Source organism: Lissotriton vulgaris, chromosome 1_2 (assembly GCF_964263255.1).
Source record: "Lissotriton vulgaris chromosome 1_2, aLisVul1.2, whole genome shotgun sequence".
Taxonomy (NCBI): Eukaryota; Metazoa; Chordata; class Amphibia; order Caudata; family Salamandridae; genus Lissotriton; species Lissotriton vulgaris.
In genome coordinates this window covers 348,382,725-348,400,269 of record NC_141686.1, presented here as the reverse complement: position 1 = coordinate 348,400,269, position 17,545 = coordinate 348,382,725, and the positions used below count along the sequence as shown (strand labels likewise).

Here is a 17,545-nt window from a genome sequence, read left to right as displayed (position 1 = left end):
GAAAGGCCCATCTCCCCTCAGAGAACAAAGGATTTTGGGGTATAAATATTGGGACCCTGATCCCATGAAATTAGATCATTTTTGGACTACAAGAAGAAACCTTTACTGAGGAGAGGAACCTGAAGAAACTGAGGAGAGACTATTCCCAAGCTGAAGTGCTGCTTGGGGAATTGGCCTGCAGTGGTTTCCTTACTGCCAAAGGAAGGAGAAAGGAACTTTGTGAACTTTACTTTCAACTTGTGAAGAATCTCCAAGGGCTTGGAAAAGAGCTTGCCTCCTGCTGAAGTCTCAGGAACAACAGACTTCACCCCCCAGCTCCCCAGAGTTCTTTGGAAGTACCTGCTGCTGTTTTGGGCCTTCTGAGGGACTGCGTGTCGCAAGGAGCTGGAAGCGTGACTCAACAAGAAGAAGCGTGTCGCCGTCGCTGTGCCTGCCGTCGCAACTCCGAAGGAGGGTGTCGCCGCTGGAACTGTCGCACTGCACCGCATTGGAGAGAAGAGTGCTGCAACGAAGAGGAAGCTTGTCTCCATCGCTGCTGCTGCCGTCGCAACTCCGAAGGAGGGTGTTGCCTCTGTAGCTGTCGCACTGCACCGAATCAGGAGAAGAATCTCGCATCGAGGTCGAAGAAGAGCACCTCGCATCCCCGAGAAGCCCGCCGCCATCGGAGCTGCTGCCGTCGCATCTTGGATGTCGCCGCTGTAATTGTCGCATCGAGCGGAAGTTTCACGCATCGTGGGAGAAGAGCGTTGCAGGTGGAGCTGCTACCGGTGCATCACAAGGGTATCACAGCTGCATTCCACGCATTGAACTGAGAACTTCTTGCATCCCTGAGAAGCGTGCCGCATCTGGAAGATCTTCACGTCTTTATTTCTTTGTATCTGAACTTTGCCGCATTTCCCACTGCTGCGACATTGCGTGTCATGGAAGCGCAAAGCAACCTAATGTACAATGATGCAGAGTGTCGCATCTAAGAACTGAACTGTATGTGGTCACAAATGCTTAACACACAACGCCTCTGAGATAAAGCCTGTCTACTCGTGCCAAGCTACCAAGGGGGTGAGCAGGAGTTATTTAAGAAGTGTAATCCCCTTATCTTGACTAGAGGCGAGGGTCCCTATTTGTCACAAGTACCTACCTGTGCCAACTAGAGACTCCCAAATCTAACATGCACCATATGTATGATACAGCCCCAGATGTTTCTTGGCCTCTCCTTATTCCTAAATCATTTCACTGCAAAGAGTGAAGGGACCCTACTCTAAGGTTATAACATTAATACGTTTTTTGACACGTATTGAATTGAAAGCACAATTATTTTCAGATCTCTAGAATTCATTTAATTTTTCCCACCAGATTGCCTGTTTTGCAAGCAGTGTCTTGCTACCGGCAGCAGCCAATGCTCAGGGATCTTCAAGCAATGCTCTCCTGACGTCACTCACTGCATCAAAGGACTGGAGAACAGCACAGTTGGTGAGTGCCACTTGCCACATTTTGGTAATGCGACTTAATTGTCAACATTATGGTCAGTGATCATTTTGTAAAATAATGATTACAACATTCTTAAGAGGCCAGTGCAGATTGCACTTCCTGCAGCCCCTGTCAGCGCTGCCAGATACCAGCACCAGCAACAACTACATACAATGACAGTCCTAAAAGTATGACAATTTGGATAATACTATGTGAGACAAAGCAGTAAAATGGGCCTCAGTAAGCACCCTGGTATTAATATTTTGGTAATCCTATAATGAATTGTTAAACAATTTGCTCATGTGCTTTTTTTTAAATATAGAGGGGCAGATTTAGAAGCCCCTTGTGCCTCTTTTACGTTGCGTCACTTTTGTGATGCAGAGGCGGCGCAAAAGAGGCGCCATGCTGCGGGGTATTTCCAACGTGACGCATCCTGGAGATGTGTCACGTTGTAAAGCCATGCACCAGAAGTAGGCGTTCAGGCGCAGGGTGGGGGGGCGTTCCGGTGCAGGAACGCCTCCTAAAAGTGGCTGAGTGAAATCTACAAGATTTGGCCATGCTGCGTCAAAACCCTGCGCCCGCTTGAAGCCGGTGTAAGGATTGATGTAGCACTTAAAAGATAGGGCACCCTGGAGCCTTGCTGGAGTTGTGTCGCACTTGCGAAGCAACTCCAGCAATGCACCACCTTTACGGCACAGATGTGTCACGCATCTGTGCCGTTTTTGCCCCATGGTGCGCCACATTGTAAATGCGGCGCATCCATGGTGGTGGAGGCGTGGCGCACAATAACTGGCGTATCCCTGCAAATATGCCCCATAGCGTCAGAGCCAACATGTGGTGAATGGTCATGAACCTGTGCCGCTGATATGAAATAGGTGCAGGTGCCTAGCTCCAGAAAACACCAGCACAATTTATTCTGGCTACTCATGTGTTGGTTGTAACCGTCCTCTGCGACCTTCAAAATGCCCCTCCATTGCATCCACATGGCAACAACTTGTGATTCACTAATATGTGGTATCTAGTATACATTTCCAACCTTGTCAGCCTCAGTTCTCTTGCCTGCCTGGTTTCAAAGTACTTATTTGCAAACAGTTTCTGGAAAAAAATATGGGAGGTTAGAACTGTGGAAACATTATAAAGACATGAGAGTGACACCAGTGACAGAATACCATTAAGCATGCATTGTTGAGGGAGATGCGAGATGTGGTACCTCATTCCAAAATGTTCAAGAGGAATTTTCTCCCTACTTAAAATTGACATTTGCTGAAAAACATTCTACGAATTATTTTAACACACCAAACCAATGCTTTTTCAAGGGGCTGTTTTATTCATACTGCTTCCTCATGTCTGCTCTGGAACTCACAATGTGCATTTTGCCAACAGGGAATAATAAGAGACTTAACCCTTAAGAACTCAGTTGCCTATTTAGGAATTAGCAGAACTTGCTGCGACTCTGACTTTTGCAGTGGAGATGTGCAAGGTATGTATGTTCATGGCTCTGACATGCTTTGCACAGAATGCACACACTTTTTGTCTCTGATATAAGAAACCGAGGATGTGTACAGGGTATCTACAGTCTGTGATACCACACCTGTAAAATTGATCACCTTATGTATGCTAAACATCTGTAAAAAGGCAATTATTGCATTGGGCACCTTGGCTAGTCCAATGCGTTATATAGTGATGTTTTCATTTTAATACTTAGGAAACTACAGTGAAACTAAAATGTGGGTGCCAGCCAGCCTCCCATTCTACTGATGTTGAGCAGAGTCACACCAGGACACATTTCAAGTTAATAGGAAAAGCTTGACTGGTCACTTCTATAGCCACATCCCCAGCTCACTGAGCACTCCATGGGGACAGACCATGCTTCCATCAGCACAAATAGCATCTTACATAGAACAAGAAAGAGGTACAGCTCAAGGATGGATCAACAACTGACTGTACCAATCAATCAATCAATCAGTGACACTTATAGAGCGCGCTACATACCCGTAGGGATTTCAAGGCGCTCGGGGGGGGGGGGGCGGGGGTATGGGGTGCCGCTACTGCTCGAACAGCCAGGTCTTCAGCTTCTTCCTGAAGGAGAGGTGGTCTTGGGTCAGGCGCAGGTCGGTCGGGAGGGAGTTCCAGGTCTTGGCGGCCAGGTAGGAGAAGGACCTTCCTCCTGTAGTCGCTCTTCGGATGCGGGGGACGGCGGCGAGGGCGTGGTTGGCTGATCGGAGGTGGCGTTTGGGAGCGTAGAAGTTGACTCGGCTGTTGAGGTAGCTCGGGCCTTGGTCGTGTAGGGCTTTGTGTGCGTGGGTGAGGAGGCGGAAGGTGATTCTCTTGTTGACGGGGAGCCAGTGAAGGTCTCTCAGATGTCCGGAGATGTGGCTGGTTCGTGGGATGTCGAGGATGAGTCTGGCTGAGGCGTTTTGGATCCGCTGGAGTCTCTTCTGGAGCTTGGCGGTGGTACCGGCGTAGAGGGCGTTGCCGTAGTCCAGTCGGCTGGTGACGAGGGCCTGGGTGACGGTCTTCCTGGTCTCTGTGGGGACCACACATTTGAAAGACACAGTGGGCCAGATTCACAGAACTAACTTAAGACAAAATCCTAAACTTACCTCTTTTGGTATTCACAGAAGTTAGGATTTTGTCTTAAGTTTGTCTTAAGACAGACTTAAGACAGACTTAAGTTAGGATTTTGTCTTAAGTCTGTCTTAAGTCTGTCTTAAGACAAACTTAAGACAAAATCCTAACTTCTGTGAATACCAAAAGTAGTACGTTTAGGATTTTGTCTTAAATTAGTTCTGTGAATCGGGCCCAGTATGACAAAACCTCCTTCAAAATCACCCAGTCAGCCAATCATTCCCACTTCCAAATAGTATGATAGGTATTGGTGTGATCATTAATATCACTTTCTACAAATTTGTAATCAGATATTCTAGGCGGCATATAACTTTGCAGCCTCAGCAAATCAACATACAATTGCTGAAATGAAATCAAAGCAAAGGATATTTACTTTAGCATACTAGTAAAAAGCATGTCAAACCAACTATGAAAAATATTTTTGAATCTTACACATATAGCACTTCTATATCCAACACTTCTGTAACAATATTCTCCAAATAGGGCATATAAACCTGAAATCTGAGTGTTCTGCTGTCTTGTCAGAGTTATGGCACACAATAAAAATCATCATGCAATATAATACCATATATTCTCCTGCTCTTTGCTTGCAGCATAAACAATAAGGTCAAAAGGCAAAGGGGCATCTTTACCACTCTACCATGCAAAGCCTTATCAAATTAGCAAAGGCCTTTGTGAAAAATTCTGTAGAGGAAGTCAACCCAGAGGCAAAGACTTACAGCACGTAGTAGCCATGGGTTGCTTGAATAAAGAGGTTTAAATGGGATCATACATGTGTTTGTGTTTATGGTTTCTACACTTTAATGTAACATGTAGTTTTATGTAGTTATTGTATTTCTGGGGGAAATTGCTATAATGTTGCTGAGTGGAGAAATGACCTGTCTGGATCCTCTGCTGTCTCTTGAAAATAATGTCTATGATTATGTACCTTGAATGTATTATGTGACTAGACTGCTCTTCAACAGTGCCAACAACTAGACTATAGAAAATATTTTCCCCAGCAAAGGCACTCTAAGAAAGACTGTCTTCTTCACATAATCTACTCTCAGAGGTGATGTTGATCTTCCCAGCACTCATAGTGACGTAGTGACATTCTTTAGGCTCATCTGGATAAAAATTCAAAAAACATCAACACAAGCCAGGTCAAGTCAATTCATGAATAACTTTATTTCGGTTCCAAGAACCATAAAGGTTTGGCAAATAAAAACATTACAGTTTAAGAAATGTATACCACCTTTGTAAAACATCACATGATATAGGATAAATCGGCAGGAGCTAGTGATTTTAAAATTTCAGCACATAGAGCAAAAATTAATTTAGGACACCATAATAATACTCAGATCGTTGAAAATTCTAGCAGTGCAAATTTTGACAATGAGAAATTACAACATTCTTATTCAGCCTCTATAGTTCATAACACTTTTCGATAGCCATCGTAACTTTATTGTAATAAGATACTGCAGTGCAAATAACGGGAGTGAACAAAGTTTGCAGAAAATTAAAACCATATATATATTGTTGTTGTTGTATGACTTTATTCGATATACAAATATCATAAAGGTGTACACAGTCAATTCATCATTTTAAACCATTCAATGGGAAAAGAAGAAGTGATATCACTTTGTCATACAAACGTACTTATAACAAGTTTATAGAAAATATAAAACATTCCTTAAAAAGACTGTACAAGATTAAAAACAATTCATGAGGCCACAACAATGGAGGGGGACATTACTAAAGTTCCTGGATTTGTGCTTTGTTTGCCCCAAGAAGCTTCGTTCTTGTCAGCCAGGCACATCCTAAGTATTTGGCTGTCCCACAGATGACACTAGGGATGGAGGTCGCTGTTGTTAAAATGTGCAGTACCTCCCTATATTTCTTGGATCCCAGAGTGGAGCACACAGGTTTCAGCCATTTTCTTCTCGCCTGTTTGTACGCCGGGCAGGCAAAAAGAAAATTGGGAATGGATTCCGTTGGTGAAGCACAGCCCGGGCACCTGCTGTCATTCACCTTTGTGTGTTTCCACCCTACTATGAAATCATTCAGTGGGAGAGTACCGAACCTCAGCTTCAAATAGAGTACCCTCTCTCTCGAGGATTCAATTAGATCAAGAAAGGGTTCCAGTTTGGGGGCGAGCTTATGGTCCAGGAACTTCTCCGTCAAGGTACCGTGTTTCTGATTTCATGTGACTTCTAAGGAAACCCTCTCCCAATAGGCCTTCTTAACTGCTTGTTTTGGCGGCGGAGTCTGGCTCTCCCAAGCCTCTGCCAGTCTGATGTCCCCCACCAGCTGTTTCAATTTAGATACCCAAGTTATCTTGTGGCCTGTATCTAGTCGGACTAGTTCGGTCAGGGCAGAGGCATAGTTACACAGTTCCGGGGTCCTTCTGAGGCGTACCCAAAATAATAGGGGGCGCAACCTTGCTAATTCGTTGATTGGATATTTCCCATAGTCATAACGGAGCGGGACTAGTGAGGTCGATGGAGGGAGCGAGACCAGATCTCTAAAGAACGTATTCTCCGATCGGACTAAGTCCATGGTGTTCTTGAATCCCCACAGTTCCGCCCCGTATAGAGACGAGGGCAAGGATTTTCCCTCATAGACCTTGATTACAGGAGCCACGGGTCGGCTGTGGGAAAGACGCTGGTGTCTTGCGATGGCCCTCGACACCCGTTTGTGATTAGGGAGCATTTTTGACAGATGGGAGTTCAACTTCATCAAGTTGTTGACCTGTACACCCAGATAGTCGAAAGCTTCGACTAATTCTAATGGAGAGTCATTCAACTTGATGGTGTTTCTAAATCTTTTCGATCGTGCCAGTGCCATTAGCTTGGTTTTGGTTGTATTTATACACAAGCCTCTGGAGTCACAGAACTGGCTAAAACGATTTAATCGTTTTTGTAAACCCCTCTGGCTTTTAGAGATCAAGAGGGTATCATCTGCAAAGAGCAGCTTGGGCGATTTTTCCCCTGCCAGGGTTGGTGCATCGGCTGGGTTCTCCCTCAGATGGTCTACCACCCCATTGACAAAGAGGGAGAACGGAGCCGGGCTATAACACAACCCTAGCGTACCCCTCTCTCTACCTCTACCCTCTCGGTCAGTTGGCCCTGGCAGCCGCACCTAACTCTGGCATAATTCCCCTCATGGAGGCATTCAATGAGATCCAGAATCAAAGGGGGAGTGCCTAGGTCAGACGGTACCTGCCAGAGCTTGGCACGAGGGACCAGGTCGAAGGCTGTTCTTAGATCAATAAATGCCAGATAAAGGCTGCCTTTCTCAATTATTACAGATTTCCAGGAGATCGCAAAGAATCTAATGACCTGGTCCATCATGCCAACCCCCTGTCTAAGCCTTGCCTGGAAGTGTGACAAGACATCATCCTCATCTATCCATGACCTCAAATCTCGTGAGGAGGACCCTGCCAACCACTTTCTGCACTACATCGATTAAACTAATCGAGCTGTAGTAGGCAGGATCCTCCCTATCCCCCTTTTTGTAGATGGTCACTACCTCAGCGCCCTTCCACTGGGTATCCCCTCGCAATGAGATTCAGAACCCGGATGATAAAGAGGGCCCAAAGATTTTTATCGTAAAGTATTAAATCGCCTGGAAGGCCATCAGGACCCGCCGCCATGCCTGGCGCAATGCTAGCAATAGCAGATAGTACCTCCTTGACCCCAAATGTCTCCCCCGGATTAGGGGTCTCAAAGGTAGCTAGCCGAGCCCCTGCTCAGAGGATGTGTTCCTTACCCCACCAGAATACAAGCCATAGAAATGATCGAACCATTGGCGACCTGTTATGTGGTTGGGTATCGGCTTGGCTCCCTTCTTCGTGCTAATGTTAATGAGCTCCCAGAATGTGGTAGAATCTTTCAACTGGGCAGCAAATTTAAGATCCTGCCAGTGTGTTTCTTCCTACAGGCGCTTCGCTTGATCTATGGTCCTATAGTAGATCTTCCTCGCTGATGTTATTTTGGTCTGATCTTTTGCTCTCAGGGCTAGTGATAAAAGTCCTGTCTCCTTTCCCTGCATAGAGCAGAGTACCACAGATACTATGGCTGAGATACCCGCCACCCCCTCTCAACACAATCCCCAAAGGAGGGAAACCGGAAACAGTTCTTGAAGTTTTTTGGAAGAGGGAGGGAGTGACCCTCCCCGGCCGTATTTATTAAAACAAAAATTAAACGTTAAACAGTTTCATATTAATGTACAATTTCATAACCACATTGCGATGTTTGGCTAACCTTAACAGATTCTCTAATACAGAAGTTCTCCTAGCCGAACTAACAACCTACAAAACATTTTCTTGAAATAATGAAATTGTACATCCTAACGTTTAAGGGCCAACGGCAAGGTCGTAACCGGTGTCAAGATCCCTAACCAGAAATACCCCCCCCACTTGGGAGGGGCGACAGCACTGAGGCGTACCCCAAGTGCAACTACCAATTTCCCTTGACTTGACGGGGGCCCCAATAAACTCGACGCCACTTAAAGGTCGTTCGAGGACTCGTGTGAGTATCTAGAAGGTAGCGTAGACCTCCCCCCAAACCCCACACAACTTACCACATCTGCCGTCGCAGACGTCACTGGCCCCGGGAAATTCCCCAGGAGGGGGCTGTAACCCCTCCTACACAGGAAGGGGCCTTGACCGCCTTTCCTTTCCTTCCGGCGGCCTCTCCTTAGACAGGACCGCCTCCCCGTTGAGGGGCCAAAGGCCACCTCTCCCGAGCGCTCCCATCCGTGTTGGGTGACGCCCACTCATAGGGATCTTCCAATTACTGCTCACCGATCATGACCTTACCGCCCGACCAAAATAAATACGACAATGCTAGCTAAACCAACAATACATTGGCTACTATGACCAGAATAAGCATGCTTATAAACGGACACTAAAAACCGAATATCTTTAATCACAAAACATACATAAAATCGACCAACTTTATTACACACTCAATATCAACATGATAATACCACAACCTGTAAACGAAAATAGAATTATCGATCTATTTTAAAACAACTGGCTGTCCTCAGGGGCTGGTGGGTGGGTCAAAATTGGCTCTTCGTTCCGTCTCGAGCTCACGTGCAGCGAGGAGGTGCAGCTTCAGAGCACAGGAACAAGAGGACGTCTTCCAGTCTTGCGTCCCTTTTTATCCGTCTTCAGGGCGGGCGTAAACCCGCCCCTGCCTGCCCCGAGGGCGTGGCCAGCCGCGTCAGTGTCTAGGCCAGCCCACTCTAGGGCGGGAAAGAGCGCGCCCCGGCTACGCCGCTTCGGGCATACCAGCCGAGACGCGCCTCCCGCCCAAAATGGCTTCCCGGGGGGATCGAGGTACTCTGCCATACGTTCGGGGGGACCGAGTGGTCGCCCCTTTCCATATGGCTGAGATACCCGCCACCCCCTCTCAACACAATCCCCAAAGGAGGGAAACCGGAAACAGTTCTTGAAGTTTTTTGGAAGAGGGAGGGAGTGACCCTCCCCGGCCGTATTTATTAAAACAAAAATTAAACGTTAAACAGTTTCATATTAATGTACAATTTCATAACCACATTGCGATGTTTGGCTAACCTTAACAGATTCTCTAATACAGAAGTTCTCCTAGCCGAACTAACAACCTACAAAACATTTTCTTGAAATAATGAAATTGTACATCCTAACGTTTAAGGGCCAACGGCAAGGTCGTAACCGGTGTCAAGATCCCTAACCAGAAATACCCCCCCCACTTGGGAGGGGCGACAGCACTGAGGCGTACCCCAAGTGCAACTACCAATTTCCCTTGACTTGACGGGGGCCCCAATAAACTCGACGCCACTTAAAGGTCGTTCGAGGACTCGTGTGAGTATCTAGAAGGTAGCGTAGACCTCCCCCCAAACCCCACACAACTTACCACATCTGCCGTCGCAGACGTCACTGGCCCCGGGAAATTCCCCAGGAGGGGGCTGTAACCCCTCCTACACAGGAAGGGGCCTTGACCACCTTTCCTTTCCTTCCGGCGGCCTCTCCTTAGACAGGACCGCCTCCCCGTTGAGGGGCCAAAGGCCACCTCTCCCGAGCGCTCCCATCCGTGTTGGGTGACGCCCACTCATAGGGATCTTCCAATTACTGCTCACCGATCATGACCTTACCGCCACAGGTCCGGATAGTTGACCGGCTATCCGGACCCCCCACAAAGCTCCTACCTAAAGGTCATGCTTTAACGTTTTTAACCATGCTAAGAAGTCTCCTATGAGTAACTCATTCCCCACCCGAGACAAATGCACACCATCCCCCGAATACATACTGTCATCATTAATACAGCCATGCGAAATAGAATGCAATGTCCCGGAACGGAACAACCTACTCACTTTGTTATTAAGCTTTCTAACAGACTGGTTCAAAGCAGGAATAGAAATAGCCCCCCGCCACACCTTTCGTGGGATCATATGGGACCACGCAATTGTGCACCCCGGAACTCTCCTCGCCAACCAACTTACAGTGGAAAGCATTGCCTCCAGGAGAAGTCGTCTACCGGTGGTGACCAAATCATTGCCCCCTAAATGCACTATGACTATAGATGGCGGTGACCTCGTCCGCCCTAACAAATCCTCAAAATATGCTTGAAACTGGTCAATACAGAGACCGCCTCTTCCGTAGAAGGACACCCTGTACCCGTATTCCCCAGCTACGTGAATCATGTCACCTGCTTTGAATACGTCCGCGGCACGCCTCACGTATGAGTGGCCCACGACCCACACCTCCTTTTTCACAGCCGGTGATGTCTGACCGCTGGCCCGGTGTTGGGTCGACTGCATAGTCCGCCCCGCCTCGTAGGCTTGCGCAACTGAAAACCAAACAAAAACAAGAGGCGTGAGTACATCATTACAGCTTTACAACATGTGCAACCGCACATACCTCTTATAACAATTGGAGGACCAACGCCCCACTCGTTTCACTTGTTCAACATTAAGACCCCTGGCTGTAGCTTCCGTAGCAGCCCCTATCCGAAAGGAATGGGTCCCAAACTCGCCCGGGTTCAAGCCCGCAGCGGCAATTGACATCGCAAGCACCCGCTGAAACTGAAACTTCGTCAGTGGGGTGGCGTCCGCGTGTCTCAACAAGGTCCCCCCCATGATGCCACCCTTCGTGCTAGGTAATCTTCTAAACACTTTACCGGGCACATGTAGGACCCGGGAATCCTGCGTATGATTATGCAGTCACCCATCCCGTCCTGATCGGTCTTGGACCTGACAAAGGAGACCGTCATTGCCTCTCCTCTGATATGAACGTGTTCTTGGCACAACCCCCCTGCCACATCTTGTTTGTTCCTTGCCACCAGTTCGCTTACTCGCATCGCCCCGTGAAATGCTAGCGTAAAAGCGGCTCGGAACAACACCGCCTCAAACTGAGATGAACATGTGGCAGGGAGTGTAGCCAACAACTGGGCCAACCTATCCAAACCTATCGGGCACCTCTCATCTACTCTGCGACTCTCAAGGCGTTGCCACCCACGCAGCGCTTTCTGTACAACGAAAGACGCTGTCGGGTCCCGGATACTATGAGCCCTGGCAACAAAGGAAATAGCAGCACGATGCCTCTGGGCCGTCGCCACAGATTTCCCAGCCCTACGTAAGGACATCAGAAAATTCACTACCCATTCCTCGTGGCCCCAAAGCCTCTCTCTATCAGTCCCCAAAAAGGCTAAATAGGACCTAAACGCCCCTTCATATGCTTTCCTCGTCCGTGGTGCTAGACTCTCTCCCACGAGGTGACGAAGTTCGGGGCACCGAGAGACCAGAGAGCTTCGGGGAAGGGTGCCGGCTCTGGGTCCGCTGAGGGAAGGAAACCCGAGAAAGCCTGCATATGAAAACGAGACAGTGCATCAGCCGCCTGATTCAGTACCCCTGGGACATGTTTTGCTCTGAACAGCACGTTCAGCTGCATACACAGTAAGACAATTTCTTTGAGCAGTCTTAAAATCAGTTTACATCGTGCTGCCTGACTATTGATGCACTCGACCACGGTCATATTGTCAGACCAAAATATCACAGAGTGATCTTTGAACCCTTCTGGCCAGGTTCTCAGGGCCACCAAAATGGGAAAAAGTTCCAGGAAAGCAATATTACTTGTCAGACCGTTGTCATGCCACCATGTCGGCCACCTTTGTGCCGACCATTTTGTGCCGAAGATGGCACCAAAACCTATGCTACCTGCAGAATCTGTCCATAGCCCCAGCTCTTCAGAGGATACGGCTGGTTTGTTCCAGATGACTCGACCATTAAAGTCCGCCAGAAATGCTAACCAAATACGCACGTCCTGGCGGACCTCAGCCGATAGTCTCGTGCGATGATGGCCCTCCTTTAGGCCGACCATAGCTTGGGCAATTGAACGAGAAAAGGGGCGGGCCATCGGTATAACTCTCAGGGCAAAATTCAACTGTCCCACCAACTGCTGTAACTGATGTAGCGTAACTTTAGATCCATTTAGACACACTTGCAGGGCTGCCCTGAACTTCCACACTTTGTCAGGTGGCAAACGAAAACAACCTTCTCTGGAGTCTAACTCGATCCCCAGAAACTCGAGGCAAGTCGCAGGACCCACCGTCTTACCTGGTGCCAATGGCACACCAAACTGCTTCATCAATACACAAAATTCGGCCAAGGCCCGGCCACATTCGAGATCCCCGGCTGCCCCAAGGAACAGAAAATCATCAAGGTAATGCATTACATGTTGGAAACCCGTCTTCTTTGTGAAGACCCATTGTAGAAAACTACTGAATTTCTCGAAATAAGCACAAGATATAGAGCACCCCATCGGCATACACTTATCCATGTAATAATAACCCTGAAACATAAAACCTAGGAGACGCTGATCGTCCGGGTGTACCGGGAGCAACCGGAACGCTGACTCGATATCTGACTTCGCCATCAGCGCCCCGGGCCCCAGGCGATTCAAAATGGCTACGGCCTCATCGAAGGATGCGTACCGCACCGAACACACTTCTGGGTCTATTGCATCGTTTACAGAAAGACCACGTGGAGCTGACAAATTATGAATCAGTCGAAACTCACCCGGGTCCTTCTTGGGGACCACCCCTAAAGGAGAACAAACAAAATTCTGTACCGGGGGTACACTAAATGGGCCGGCGACCCGACCTCGAGTAACCTCTTTCCGGATCTTTTCCTGAACCACGGTCGTATGTTGCAGGACGGAAAGTTGATTTTTACACTTCTCCACGCCCTGAAAGTCCCCTACCGGGATGCGGAAACCATTCGAAAATCCGTTCCGCAGCACCCCAGCAGAAGTACGATCCGGGTATTCACTGAGCCAGGGAATCATCGCCAATGTATCAATCGGGGTAGGTAAAGGCGCCCCTCGGACTACGTTAGACCTGTTTGGCGCCTCCTCTCCCCCCGTTATCACCCGTTTTGGCTCTGCACGTGGACTCAGGATGGGACGACCCGCACCCACTACATTCATGTTTAAATTTACACGATCCCTGGGGCCTGGTACATTTACCTTTGTTGAAATTGAAGCAGAACCCCCTTTTTCCTGTATTGCCGGCAGGTCTCGAGTAATCGTCGGTACTCGTACCTGACCGAAAAGGCGTCCCCCCATAATGGCGGGAGGATTCGCCAACATTACTTCCTACCAATGGCATTTTCAACATACCTGTCTCCTTCATTTTATCCCATGTCAAAGAATCATAACAATCCCAGGTTAAGCTTTTATTATGCTCTTTTGCCTTTCTGAAAAGATTGTCGTAACAGAACCAATGGTTACCCTGGTGCGATGTCGAGTACCCCATGATTCTTGACTGATAGGTCGGCAACTCGGAAAGCAACTCGGGCCTACGTTCCCCCAAGATTGACGTAAAAATTCCCCATGCATTGCCCCAATTGCCGATAGTCTCATTTACTTTAAATGCGGTCTTTTTTGCGCGCCAAACACTCGGATGCATAAGATCTTTCTGACTCTTAACATGCTCCACCTCATAATGATCAACAAGCAACGAGAAGATGTTCACGTACTCCCCCGCCCAAATCTTCTCCTTAATTGCCAAAGGCACATGTTGACCCAACCTTTCTCTACGAGAGGGTGCTGACTCATCCCTCGCAATCGGCAATGGCCGCTTACCTGCACCGGATGCTGCATCTGCGGTCGCAATCGTCCCTTGCGGCTTGTCAACAACTGCAACCGGCGCGGACGCCTTGGCTGCATCCCGTTTCTCGCGTAATTGCTTCATCAGCGCCTGGGCCTCGGCAGCCGTGGCGCCCTCACTACTGTCGCCCAACCACGCTGCAAGTTGTGCTGCCAGCTCGGGCGGCATATCCTCGTTGGACACCGGGGTGACCACCACAGGAATCGGATTCCCCGCCACTGGTACTGGGGTTGGCGCTTCGAGCGGGGTACAGGGAACCAGGGCGTCTCCCCCAGCTGGTCCCCTCCTTGGCCTCTTGGCTCTTCCTCCCGGAGCTGCTCCAGCCGACGGACGCTCCGGCCCCCCTTCCCCGTCTCTCTCCGCTACCCGCTTCTTCAGCTCAGTCATCTCCTTCATGAGGACCCGAACCATCTGTTCGGTCGTCGTTCTCTTTCCGCCTTTCTTGGGCATTTCTCCGACAGAGTATCTGTAAGACAAAAAAGAAAGATTACAACGCTCAAAATTGGCTCTTCGTTCCGTCTCGAGCTCACGTGCAGCGAGGAGGTGCAGCTTCAGAGCACAGGAACAAGAGGACGTCTTCCGGTCTTGCGTCCCTTTTTATCCGTCTTCAGGGCGGGCGTAAACCCGCCCCTGCCTGCCCCGAGGGCGTGGCCAGCCGCGTCAGTGTCTAGGCCAGCCCACTCTAGGGCGGGAAAGAGCGCGCCCCGGCTACGCCGCTTCGGGCATACCAGCCGAGACGCGCCTCCCGCCCAAAATGGCTTCCCGGGGGGATCGAGGTACTCTGCCATACGTTCGGGGGGACCGAGTGGTCGCCCCTTTCCAATTGCTCTGTATGCTGGGGCATGGAGCCTGGGCTAACTGGTAAGGTCAAAACACACTCAAAATATTGGCATGGACACTATTGACATAAAACTAAAGAGCGTATTACACCCTGGTGCATGGCTGATATGCGGATGGGTTGTTGCCCTCACATTTCCCAGACATGGTGAATGCAATGGTTCAGGTCCAGTGAGTTATATCAACAGACTAAATTCTACAGCATTTAATGGAAAATAATTGTTATTCTGGGCAAGGATAAAGTAAAAAATCTGTGCCTCACGAGTTAAACCTAACATTTGTTTTGTTTTCATACAATATGGGGTATTTAATGCTATTGCTGTTAGGGTGGGAGAAGTTAGGATCGACTTGGCACCCCTTTTATGAATAGAATTATCCTTCTCAATTCCTGTTCTGTGTTATTTCAGTGCCTGCTGTAGAGAAAACCGCCAATGGACATAAATGTGAGGATTGTTTCACTACCGAGACTGTGGACCCCTGCACAGGGGCTGGATAAGTTTAATGTACTGGGGAGCTCAACACCTGTAACAGTTTCTACGGAACTGGTGCAAGACCTGGTGAGATAAACAGATTTATGTATTTATGATATGGGGGACTTGTTATGTTATGTTATGGGGACTTATATCGCGCACAGCTGCTCCAGCGAAGGAGTGTCCTGGCGGTTGACAAGGTAAACAACACAACACAACTAAGAAGGCAGCAGACTAAAAAAAGAGCCAACAGGCTTAAGGAAATAGAAAGGTCTTAATGGCCCTACGAAATGAGAGAAGATCATCCAGCGCACGGATCTTTAAAGGAAGGGAGTTCCACAGGACTGCAGCCCGCACTCAAAATGAGCGGCCTCCAGCTTGGCTAAGCTTAAACGAGGAACCACTGCAAGTTCATGGCCCAAAGATCTTAAAGAACGGGCAGGAACGTACGGATACAAAAGGTTAGTAAGAATCTGGGCAGAGGAGCCCTTGAGGATTTTGTAAGACAGGCAAAGCACTTTAAATTGAATCCTCTGCTTAACCGGCAGCCAATGAAGGGAACGCAAGGTGTTAGCAACGGAACAGAACCTGGGCAGACCCACCACTGCTCTGGCTGCCGCGTTCTGAACACGTTGCAGACGTATGATTTCAGCCTAGTTAACCCCTACCAGGAGGGAGCTGGCGTAGTCAAGCCGAGAAACCACCGTCACCTGCACCACAAGCTGCCTAGTCGAGGCGTCAAAAAATGTCAAGACTGGTCTTAGACCTCGCAAAATGCCAAAACAGCATACAGCAGTTCTCTTGGTGTGACAGACGAAGCTAAGGGCAGGATCTAACCACACCCGAGATTTTTTATCTCCGTTACTGGAGTCGGGGTGGTCCCAAGTTCAGGAGGCCACCACATGTCACCCCAGAGTTCCGCCTGCTTGCCGATGATCATGATCTCTGGTTTTTTTGCGTTCAGCTGGAGACAGTTGGAATTCATCCAGCTGGCAACCGCCCGAAGTCCATTCTGGAACCTTGGGGCATCCAAGCGAGAGTCCCCGCTGAGCGTGACCGCCAACTGAGTGTCGTCAGCATATGAGACCATAGTCATGCCTCACTGCTTGACGACATCAGCCAACGGCCTCACGTATAGATTGAACAACGTGGGGCTCAGCGAGGATCCCTGAGGAACCCCAAGGCCCAGAGGATGGAATTTGGACTGGTGGGGCGGAATAGCCACGCAGAAAGATCGATCGGCAAGAAAAGAGCGGAACCACTGGAGGGCAGTCCCTATGATGCCAACTTCCTCCAGGCGCTGAAGAAGAATCCTGTGAGAGACGGTGTCAAAGGCGGCGCTAAGATCTAATAAAACAAGCGCCGCCGTTTGACCCGAATCTAGTACCGTGCACAGGTGTTCCACCATGGAGAGTAGGGCTGTCTCCGTGCTGTGGCCCGCACGGAAACTGTTCTGCGTAGGGTCCAAGATATTGGCCCACGAGAGATGGTCTGAGAGGGCCATATTCACATGGGCCTCCGCTACTTTCGCAGTCCACGGAAGAAGCGATATCGGACGGTAGTTCTCGGGTTTGAGAGGATCTAGAGAAGGCTTCTTCAGGATGGGCGTGACCACCGCCTGCTTCCACTTGGCGGGGACCATACCTGAAGCAAGCGAAAGATTGATCAGAGAACACACCGGTAAAAGACCGAAAGATGACGGGTCCCTGAACAAAGCCGGTCTTAGCGGATCAGCCGGAGAACCAGACTTGATTTGCTGAGCCAGTTTATTAAAACTCTCAGGCAACAGGCAAGGGAGAGTATGCAAAACACTGTGCTCTTGGGGACTAGGAGAAAGTCCAGCATACAGCGTAGCAGTAGGGAAGGCTCGATAGATGGCTTGGACCTTCTCAAGAAAGAAGGTCGCCAGGGCCTCACAATGTGTGATGGAACAAGTTTCACTAATAGAGGCCTTTTTTGCCATCAGATCTTTAAGAATCTTAAAAATGAATTTAGAGGGATTTGAGCTATTGC

At 48.8% G+C, this 17,545-nt stretch overlaps 2 protein-coding genes across 3 annotated transcripts in view; one reads left to right on the top strand and one right to left on the bottom strand.

Moving 5' to 3' along the window:
* The window catches only part of LOC147736753 (uncharacterized), a 176,961-nt gene that overhangs the window by 64,927 nt on the left and 94,489 nt on the right, over nucleotides 1-17,545 (bottom strand). The window lies entirely within an intron of this gene.
* LOC147736754 (uncharacterized) overlaps nucleotides 1-17,545 on the top strand; it is a 52,751-nt gene that overhangs the window by 3,336 nt on the left and 31,870 nt on the right. Inside the window, 3 exon segments of the mRNA XM_086953585.1 lie at nucleotides 1,351-1,471; nucleotides 2,781-2,944; nucleotides 15,470-15,619. Coding sequence (XP_086809711.1) covers nucleotides 1,351-1,471; nucleotides 2,781-2,944; nucleotides 15,470-15,619 — 435 coding nt within the window.